The sequence below is a fragment of the Lactuca saligna genome, chromosome 1 (assembly GCF_052625555.1).
Source record: "Lactuca saligna cultivar CGN05327 chromosome 1, ASM5262555v1, whole genome shotgun sequence".
Classification (NCBI taxonomy): Eukaryota; Viridiplantae; Streptophyta; class Magnoliopsida; order Asterales; family Asteraceae; genus Lactuca; species Lactuca saligna.
Window position 1 is genome coordinate 118,978,288 of NC_136417.1, and position 11,661 is coordinate 118,989,948.

General features: G+C 32.5%; 1 protein-coding gene across 1 annotated transcript; it reads left to right on the plus strand.

The window, feature by feature from the left end:
- The first annotated feature begins 626 nt into the window (after positions 1 to 626).
- Positions 627 to 6,461, plus strand: LOC145043808 (uncharacterized). The gene is made up of 13 exons (XM_078992568.1): positions 627 to 709; positions 814 to 1,165; positions 1,805 to 1,982; positions 2,064 to 2,113; positions 2,266 to 2,358; positions 2,440 to 2,528; positions 2,822 to 2,900; positions 2,981 to 3,063; positions 3,334 to 3,412; positions 4,574 to 5,183; positions 5,440 to 5,529; positions 5,631 to 6,009; positions 6,095 to 6,461. The coding sequence occupies exons 1-13, from the start codon at positions 678 to 680 to the stop codon at positions 6,225 to 6,227; spliced, it is 2,247 nt and encodes a 748-aa protein (XP_078848694.1). The 5' UTR covers positions 627 to 677; the 3' UTR covers positions 6,228 to 6,461.
- Positions 6,462 to 11,661: the final 5,200 nt, after the last annotated feature.

Below are 11,661 nucleotides of genomic sequence, written 5' to 3' on the forward strand. Positions count from 1 at the left end.
AGCAATACATGTTTTGTGTGTCTTGCATACATGTTAGACACGAATTCACATGAAACAAATTTGTAAAACATGAACACGACATGAATTGTAAAACATGCTGTGTGTATCAAACATGAGCACAACACGTAATTAAGCCATGTGACATATGACACGACATGAATATATACATTTTAACCGTGTTACATGAAAACACCGATCATACGAATTTATACATGTATCTTCTAATACCATTTTTAAGCCAGGAAAACATGCATCTAAATCGTGTTTATATGCGTATATATATGTCTTGTGTCTATACATGTCACGTGTGACACAAATTTAATTTGTGTCTAATAAATCTTTAAACATATAAATTTGTGTTTAACACGTGTAAGACACAACACAACACAATTTAAAATTTATGTTAACACTAGTTTATAAACTCATACACGAAATGACGAATATACGTGTCGTTTATTAAATCTAACGGTGATAATGATAGAGTAAAATTGTGTGTAACAAGATTTGATTTTATATAAATAATTTATGAAGTATAAAATAATTTAAAGATATAATATTCCTAACTAATAATATGGTGACAGGGACATCAATTTTTCTGTCCTTTTAAAACTTTAAATATAAAATCGCTTAAACCTTTAAAATCTCATCAAAAAACCCCTCAATTTCTCATTGCTACGATGGCCTTTCACGTCGCCTGCCCAATTACATGGTAATCTGTTTTTCACCACCAAATTCCATGTATATATAACAAGCGTATACATATTTCCCGCTCTCTCCATATCTTGTCTAACAGTTTCTTTCTCTTGATTCTAGTCGTCGAATTTGCTACTGCTCGCTAGGGTTTCCACGGGAGGTACAGAATGAAAAGGGGCAAATTGGGTTCTTGGAGGAAATTGATAGGCTCAAGGCGTTTTTGGATGATCCATGGTTGATTAAAGACGATAAGAAAAGGGTACAGGTTCTTGTCCCTAAGGTCGATGTTACGCCTCCTCCGCCACAGTTGACAGTGACTCCTAATGCTGTGGTTGTTGATGGAGGTTGTGAAGATGCTGCGGATGAGATGTTATCGGCACAGAATAAGCGGGCGGCGATGCAAAAGAAGGCGGCTGCCGCGTCATTGGTGGCGGAGGATTATGCTCGGAGATTTGAATCTGGAGATCCGGAGGTAAGATGTTTTTTTCGTAATTTTTTATAAATTTATTCCGGAATTCTGTGTTAGTTGAGATGCGTGGGGAGTAGGGTTGGGTGTGTTTTGGCGAAATCATTATGTACAACAGGTGTTAAACTGTTACATCCTCTTTGAAACAAGCAATTAAGTCAAGACATCTCTATTGACGAAAGTTCATCCTCTTATAGCATTTGTATACGTGTGTAAAAAGTCTATAGAAAACGAACTTGAAAATGAAATCCATGGCATAACTTGATGTCATAGTCATGGGGAAAGCCATTCACTGATAGGTAACTGATAACAGCAAGTTTCTGTATTAAAGAAAAGCCATGGCTGTAACAGAAAAAACTGCAAATACATTTCTAGCTCTTGCATTTTGAAAGCTTCAAACTGTGATTCTTATAGTTTATAGAGATAACATTTGCAACATTAGTAAGTAATTTCAATTATATGGACTATCATCTTGTAAACTCTCTAAAGATTCAATATTAAGAGGATAAAAGAACTTGAATCCATACTTCACATAATATCTTCACTTCATCTTTTTTGGTGAATATGTTGACCTAAATGGTCAAACCTTTATTCACACATTGGGAAGTGATGTCATATCATCTCTCATTCATATGTTTAAATCAGGGTGTAAATAAAGATTTAGCTGGAGAAGAGCAAGTTATCTCTAATGGAAAAGTAATGTGTCGCCTTTGTTTTTCTGGAGAAAATGAAAGAAGTGTGAGAGCAAAGAAGATGCTATCATGTAAAACTTGTAACAAAAAGTATCACAGAAGCTGTTTGAAAACTTGGGCTCATGATAGAGGTACATTTTGTTTTTCCTAATAAATGTCATTATTGCTTATATCTTGTTATTCCTATTTCCTAATTGAAATCTTGACTCCAGATTTATTTCATTGGACTTCTTGGACATGTCCTTCATGTCGAATATGTGAGGTAATTCTATGTTATAAAACTTTTACTCAACATGTAACAATCCTGTCCATGCATTAAGGAATTTATTTCCTATTGAATGATTATTTTTTTTTATTTAGTATGTGACATATATATAAAAAATAGCATATATATTGAACAACTTGTTACTATAGGTATGCAGAAGAACAGGTGATCCAAACAAGCTTATGTTTTGCAAAAGGTGTGATGCTGCATATCATTGTTACTGTCAGCATCCTCCTCACAAGGTAAAGTATGGATTAATTATTATTTTATTTATTGTTTTTATAATCAATGATGTTTTTTTTAAAGTTTTTGAAATTTTGCAGAATGTGAGTAAAGGACCTTATTTGTGCCCTAAGCATACAAAGTGTCACAGCTGTGCATCTACAGTCCCAGGGAATGGTTCAAGTCTCAGGTAGGATGGAATTAGTGAAGGAATGGAATTAGAATCTCCAATGGAATGGAATTGACAATTCTATTGCTTCCATTCGAATGATTTCATTCCATGGCTAGAGGCTGTTTTTTCTCATTTACATTGTGGAATTGAATGCAAATTATAAGTTATAACTTAACCATGTTTTACAGTTTTTTACAACTTTAACTAAATTGCTTTTTAATGTTTCAAAAAGTTAATGTAAAGTATATTTTATTAACTTTGTTTGAGGTTTTAATATCAAAATTACTCATTACAACTATAAAATTTTGAAGGTGGTTTCTTGGGTATACTTGTTGTGATGCTTGTGGACGATTATTTGTGAAGGGAAATTATTGCCCTGTTTGCTTAAAGGTAACTTTATTTATTTATTTTTTAAATATCTGTTGTTATAAATTAACTGATAGTGTGTTTTTGTATGAATTAACTCACAGGTGTATAGAGACTCTGAATCAACACCCATGGTTTGTTGTGATGTCTGTCAAAGATGGGTGCATTGTCATTGTGATGGAATTAGGTTTTCTTTCCACCTTTTTATGATATATTTAATTATTTCTATTGCTTTATGTATTTAAACTGAAAGCTCTAATACATAATTCAACGTATACAGCTTCTTTAACTATTAAGAACTTTATTTTTGTTACAATCTACATACTAATATTATAACAATCTGTTTATATAATTGGTTAGATTGTTTATATAGTTGATTGATAGTTTGTTGATATTTCTTACTTAAAGCCAAAAAAATAAAATGCATATTTTTTATAACTGTGGAACATTTATGCAGTGATGAAAGGTATTTACAGTTTCAAGTGGATAATCACTTGCAATACAGTTGTGCTACATGTCGTGGAGAATGTTACCAGGTATAATTAATTATAAATAAAAAAATCATGGAAGGAATGGAATTGGTCATTCCATTGGAATAGAACTCTCAGATGATTCAAAGCATTTTGTTAGTCTTCGTTCTTTAGGGGCTGTTTTTCTTTATTCCATCATGAAATGGAATAAAATATTGGAGTATAACCCATTTTTATTTAATGTATTTTTTAGGGGTTTTATTTATGCAGCAAAATCCCATTATTTTGGGAAATTTTTTGATGAAGTCCTAAATGTTTTTTTTTTTTTTTTTTGAAAAGAAAAGTCTGATTATTTTGGGAAAATCACATAATCTGTCATTTCCTATTAAAATAAAAAATGACTTTTTTGTTAATGTGGGCAAAATGTTAAATAGTCAGGGTTTTTCTGTTCAAACTTTATCAAAAAATTTCCCCAAATGATTGGACTTTTCTGCATAAAACCCTTTTGTTAGTGTTACAAATCTTTAAAAAATTTGGCGATTTTAATTAAGTTACAGTTTGTATTCTAGGGTTAATCTCATAAAAGACCTTATATTTTGTGTTTTTTCCAGATTAAACCTTATCTTTATTCTTTTTCCTGAAAACACCTTGTGTTTTCTCATTTTTTTCCAAAAAACTTGTCTTTTTTCTGAAAAAAACCCTCAACCTTCCAACTGCTTCCGAATAAATCCTCAACATTTTTAGTTTTTCCTAAAAAACCCCTCACATTTTACAACCTTTTTCAGAAAAAAAAAGACTAAAACGGCCAAATTGGAAAAAATGAAAAAATGCAAGGTCTTTTTCAAGAAAAAAAAAATAAAGTTGAGGTTTAATCCTTAAAAAATACAAATCATAAGGTCTTTTATAAGTTTAACCCTATATTCTACAAGCAAATCAAAAACAATTTTTTTTCCTTTTCGTTATTATCTCATTTGGCTTTTGACAAGCTTTTACTTTATTTACTTTTTTGCTTTTGTCGATGAAAAAAATCATTAGTTATATATATAATGTATAGAATAAAGTTAAAACTTTACATTGTATTTTTACACATACAATAAAAAAATTCATATGAAAATCCAATCCATTCCTACACGCGTAACCAAACAAGAAATGCAATAACCAATTCCATTCCATTCCTCCTTCAATTCCATCCAACAAAATCATATTCCAATCCATTTACTTTTTCAGGTTCGGGATCTTGAAGATGCTGTTCAGGAGCTCTGGAGAAGAAGAGACAAAGCTGAACATGACTTAATCACCAGCTTAAGAGCTGCAGCAGGATTACCAACACAAGAAGAAATATTTGCAATTTCACCTTATTCAGATGAAGATGATGATACCCCACCCCCACCCCCACCCCCTCCTCTAAAAAAAGAATATGGCCATTCCTTAAAGTTTTCCCTCAAAGGACTAATCGAAAACAAATCCCCTAATAAAAAAAACAAAAAAAAATCTTCTAAAAGATATGGAAAGGAAAAAGGACACAGTGATGCTCAATCTATTGGATCCATCACAGGCGATAATAATAATAATAAAGATGAAGATGTGGAGTCTTTTAGAAGTAGCGAATCGGATTTTTATAAAAACAAAAACAAGCTTGTTAATGAGATTTCTGGGACAAGTTTTAAGTTTTTTAAAGGTAGAATGAAGGAGGAGAGTGGAAAAGATGTTAAATCAAAGGACATTAAGGGGAGAAAATTGGTTATACATTTGGGTGGGAGACATAAAACTTCAATAAATTCTCCAAGGTCTGATGTGTCAAACTCCCTCGTTGACCAACCGTTGACCACTCCAAATCGTATGTTTTTGAAAAAATTTATTTTTGATTTGAAATTTTGAGTAAATTACATGAATGGTCCCTATGGTTTGGGGTAATTTGCATGCTTGGTCCCTAACTTATTTAAACCCTAAGTTATTTTTTTTTTTTAACTCGGAAATATATGCATGCTTGGGACCAAATGTGCAAATTACCCTAAACCATAGGGACCATTTGTGTAATTTACTCATTGAAATATTTGCTTTGTTTTATTATATGTTTGTGTGGCTTATTACAGGTGGTGAAGACATGGTACAAGAAAGACCAAAAGATAATTATTTGGACATGCTTGCAAATGCAAACTCATCTAAGCTCTCTGATGTAGAAGGTAATGATTATTATTTATTAATTAATTTATAAAAACTTTATATATTACAAAGTTTTTCAAAAATAAAAATAAAAATTTGTTCTTTATATTTTTATCTGCAGGAGACAACTTAAACCATGATGATGATGAAACCGGTGTTTCGTTTGGTAAAAGGAGCACGAATAGGAGCGTGACACCTGGCAGTGGAAGTGAAAAAGTTACGCCTTCGTTGAGACTGAAATTCAAGAACCCGTATTCAGATGATCAGAGCTTTGTGAAGGGTCAAAGGTCAAAGAGAAAGAGACCTTTGACTTTTATGGATAAGTCATCATCTTTTGTTCAAGAAGAAGATAATAATAATAAGAATAAAAATAAAAATAAGAAGAAAGGGGATGGAAACTCGTATGATGAGATCATGGATGCGAAATGGATAATTCAAAAGTTGGGAAAACATGCAATTGGAAAAATCGTTGAAGTTCATCACCCATCAAATAATTCCTGGTGAGTTTTATAAGAAATGACATTGTTGAAGTTCATAAACTTGCATTTAAGTTTTGTGAAAAATTGTGATTTGATATAATGTTAGGCACAAGGGAACAATAATTGAATTTTGTGAAGATACGTCAACTGTATTGGTTACTTTAGATGATGGAAAAGCAATGAATGTGGATCTTGGAAAACAAGGAATCCGCTTTGTTTCAAAGAAGCAGAGACTGTAAAAAGTAAAACGAGTGGTAATATTTTTTTTTACGTTGTGTTCATTGAGCTGTGTGTAGTTAAATTTTTTTTAAGAAATGATTTTTTTTTTTTTTTTTTTTTTTGTAATGTGTAGTTATTGCTAGATGTGTTATTGTACCCCGAATGCTTAGCTTGTGACTGGTAATGTTAACTTGGCCATTTTGGCATGTTAACTTAGCTTGTGATTGGTAATGTTAACTTGTGATTGTGACTGATATCGATAAAAAAGTATAATTTTCTTACATGGATAAAGGATTTGCTTTTGATATCTTGTTTGAACAAAAGAGGAAAATGTCCTTTTGATTGGAAATAGCTCTATAAAGTTTAACCTATAAATAAAAAACATGTAAGAATATTAATAAATAATTAGGTGTAAGATCTATGTATTATATGAGTTTATTTATAAAAAGTTAAATATGAAAATTCTAAATATTTGAAAAAGTTTGAATTAATAAGAAAAATATTGAATTATTAAAATTAAAGTGTTTTTTTTTTCATTTAAATTTAAACAAATAATTTAGATAAATAAATAAAAGAAACTAATAAAATTTTAATTTAGAAATGTTTAAATTAAAAAGAAAGTTAATTATTAAATTTGATATGCATTTATTATTATATTTATTGTAATTATTATATTTAAATATTTTTTGGAATTTAATAAAATAGAAAACCTACAAAATGGTATGTGGAAAATTTTTAATTGAAAATAATCACAAAATGACATGTAATCAAATCAATGAGAGTATAACATGTGGTAAAAATATTTTTATTTATTAGAGTAAAGATGAAGTAGGTAAGTGTAGTAGATTTATAAGTTCATACAATGATTTTTCATTATGTAAATTTTTATTTACGCCACAATGCTTCACTGTTTTACCAATTTATGGGTTGGGTTTAACCCTTCAATTTTTTCGTTGGTATTGGTTGGTTTTGAAAGTTATGGGGGGAGCACGAGGTTTGGGTTTTGAAAGTTATCTTGGTTGTTAGTTTGTACTTGAAAAAAATGTTTTTACCTTATAACTTAAGATTTTACTGTCATCATTCAGGTTATAAAATGAAGTTCTAAACAAATAACATTATGTTTTATGGGATTATATTTTATGGGTTACCAATGTAAACGAATGCTTGCATGGACGATTCTAAATTATTACACGACTTTCAAAAAAAAAAAATTACTTAACACCTTTTTTTCTTCAAAAAAATACTCAAAATTCACCTATTTGTTGTTATTTTAACATTTTAACATGTTACCAACAAGTAAATTGAGTTTATTTTATAAAGACCCCTACAATTTTTTTAATAACTTCTCTAACATAGAAACAAAACCTTAGTAAAAAAATGTTGAAATGGAATTATGTTAATGTGAGGATGAAGCTCCTCTATTTACATCCTATCACAAGCATGGTTTGTTTAATATTTGAATAAAACCGAATTATTCAATTGGACAATTTGGACCAGATTGTTTAGTTCACATATTCAGATTTTTAGATTGGTTTTCAACAAAACCGAATTATTATTTTGGATTTGGAATTTGTTTAGTTTACAAAATAATAACCGAATAGTCCAAAAAAACAGAATAACAATTTATTATTTATTTATTTTTAATATATCTATAACTATTTATTAATTTATTTTTTCAAATAAATTCAAAAAGTTTCACCTAATAAAAAACATTAATATTTATTTTTTCTTAAAAGTTTTTATTTATTTATTTTTTTATCTATTAGATATTAAACTCTAATATACCTTGTTAGTACTTGTTTATAAATTTTAAATGGCAACTAAATTATTTGTTTTTGTTTCTTCTATAAAAATTGGATAATATTATAAGAGAAATTAAATATCATCCTACTTTTTGTTCCTACTTTTCTTCCTACCTATTTAAGATGATGGCAATTGTACAAATTCAAAAATCTCAACCAAATTTAAATTAAATTTAATGATACTTGTCACCATCTAAAATAGGTAGGAGGATATTAGGAACAAAAAGTAGGAGACTATTTAATTTCTCATATTATAATTATATATCGTTTTAAAATATTTTGGTTTTTGAAAACCGAATTATAAAAACCGATCCAACCGAATTGTAATTGGATCGAATCAGATTGAATTTAGTTTGGACTATTTGAATCCATATTTTGAAAACCGAAATCAATTTGGATTTACTTAATTGGAGTCACAAGATTAAATTTGTTTTCAAAGCCTATAGCAAGGCTATTTCCACAAGATTATGATATATTTATTTTAACATTGTACTGAGACGGTTTTGCAAGTAAGTTATTGTTGTTTACCTTTAAGTCCATTTTGTCTCGGGTAACATTTCACAATGAGTAAACTTATTCGACACTTTATGGATGGAGGATCTCAAAACTTTAGGGTTTTTTTTTGAACGTTTATAACCTCCAACATGAAATCATCTCTTGGACATTACATAGATGGAGGATCTCAAACATTAGCTTCATATGAACCATGATGAGATCTCTAGTAGTGATTGGAATGTCCAATCATGACTCAAAACATATTCACCTAAACATCTCTATTCAAACATAGAGAACAACCAATCTTCCTGATTTGTCTTCACATGCTAACAGTGCCTTTGGTGGTCACTTAGGCATCAGGGCAACTCTAGTTGAATTTGGTACTGATATTATCCTATTTAGCCATATATTTTGGGGTAATTTTCTTAGTATTTAGAGCTTAATTTATATAATTAAAGATAATATACGTAAAATGCTTTGAATTAGATAATTATAGCTAAATTTGCGGTTGGGAGCAAAAGGTAGAAGTTGGAACTGATTTGGAGCTGATAAGGCCTGAAAAACAAAAATTGGTAGCAAAATCAAAAGCACATCATGCCATCTTCACAATGTAACATCCCAAAAATCAAGACCAAAATTTTTTGTTTTTAATTATATTACTTGTAAAATTGTTTGAGGAAAAAACAGTACTGATATCACATCAAACCACAAAACCATAGTTACATGTCTCAAAAACCATAATGTCAAATAGTATAATGTCAGAGTACAATTCCGGGGTTCTCAAATACGGAATCATGTATGTGTGATGCGCTGCTACCCTGCGTTCCCCTTAGATGAAGAGGTACATAAAACCAAAACTGAAAACCGTAAGCACAAAGGCTAGTGAGCTCCTCCCATCATACCACATATTATACAATCACACATACTGCCGGACAATTCTAGGGTGCCCGACCTACCCATGTCAAGCCATTCTGGGGTGTTGACCTACATGTGTCAGGCCGTTTTGGGGTGCCTGCTTACCCTTCGGTCTATCTCACCTGGTCACGGGGACTATTTCACCCCTACCACTATCACATAATAACATATGATAATCATGCTGTCAAACATATTTGGGGTGTCCGACCTACCCTTCAGTCCTAACGACAGAATCATGAGACTATTCCCCTCCTACTACCACTTTCACATATAGTACGTCATACTGGCACATATAACATATCAGGTAGTAGTAAACCAAACAATTATCACAAAGACAATCATCTCAACTATAATTAACTACTAGTGGGTCGGCCTTAGTGCCTTAGACCCGCTTCTACTGGAAGGTAACTCACCTCAATGTCGTGTAGTGTCTGCCCTATCCTCAGTACGGAAATCAACTCTTCTCAACTCATCGATACCTACACAACATCCTTTCTACATTACCAATTCATACTCATAACCCTTACAAGGGTTACTAAATTCCAAGTCAAAGTCAAAACCTTGGTCAAAGTCAACTTTTGGTCTAAGTCAACATCTGGTTGACCAGACTCGCCGAGTTGGTTCACCAACTCGTCGAGTCCCCTCGTCCACGGGAAGCTACAACCTCGTCCCCACTCGTCGAGTATAGCAAGAACTCAAGGAGTTCGCCTTCAATAACACACTGGACCTTCTTCAACCGACTCGTCGAGTTCATCCTTGAACTTGTCGAGTTCATATGCATCCATATAAATGATTTCAGTCTATGACTCGCAGAGTTCCACTTGAACTCGTAGAGTCTGTCTTCATGTGGTTGGAACATTGCCTTGAACTAGCCGAGTTAGCTCATACACTCGTCGAGTTCTATGATTTCCAGGTCTCTAATGAGCTTAAACAATTGAGGGACCTTCAATCTTAGCATCTAGTCCATCAACAGAAAGGATTTGATGGAAAATATGTCCCGACTCGCTGAGTCCCATGAACGACTTGCCAAGTCCCTCTTTGCCTTAAACTATACAATCGATTTTAATCGGTCTAAATGCACCCAAACCATAGATATGACCTCATAGGGTCCTATTATACGTAAAGTTATGAACTTGATGTCGATGGATAGAGATTTTGGCTCAAAAAGCCATAAAAAGGGGTTTATATGTTGCATGGGTCTCCCATGGCCATAAACTTGGCACCTTTATGCCATGGTAACCCTCAATGGTTCCAAATCTGAAGTGCAACTACAAATATACACACAAATCCGAGTATATGTAACACTCCAAACCAGGTATGACCTTGTAGCCCTTGTAGTATTAATAATATGTCACAAGAGACCCTTAAGTACTTTGGGCGTACTTATAAGTATGCTTATCGTACTTGGCAAGGAGGATCACGGAGGGACAGCATGTACGCTGGGCGTACATGCCAGGATGTTCAAACCCTAAAACTCAGACTTGAAGCCTATATAAATGCCCCTAACTCCTTTAATCCTCACCCTTAACAGCCTCCCTCACTTTCAAACGCCTCTGAAAACCCTAATATCCATTGTGAGTGCATTTTGAGCCTTGAGAGTGAAATTGTGGTCCTTTTGTGTTCATCCAAGAAGAAGGAGGTGGTCAAGGAAGCTTGGAGTGTCATTTGGCTTCAAGAATCTGCATATAGTCGACCTTAAGGATTTCCTGGAGGTAAAAAGCTTGAATCTTTCCACTTAAATCTCTAGATCTAGCTATGGTTTTCTAGCTTTGTCTCTTTTGTTGATTCTGGACCTCCTCTTGTGAGTTTAGCAACTCTAGAAGATGGAAATGGTAGATCTGAGGTCCCTTGGTCCTTTAGTATCATAAAAATGGAGTCTTGAGGGGAGTTTTGGCCTCATGCATGGGTTAAAGGCCTTGGAAAGGTCTTAATGGAAGTGTTGGGTGTTTATGAGGCATGTGAAGGCATAAAGTTGCCAGCTTTATGCCTTAGGACATCTTAACATATTTAGATCTGGCTTTTGGACGTAAAGGAAGCGAGTATTAAGCACTTAATGGAGAAAGTGCTTAAACTGGTTGTACGTTGGGCGTAACCCACTATACGCTGCACGTAGTCCCAATTCCCAGTACGCTGCATGTACCAGGATGGTACACCGAACGTACGAATTGTAGATGGGCCAAATCTATTCTGGGCCTTTGAGCTATTTGGGCCTCATCTTATTATTGGGCATGATGTATTCTGG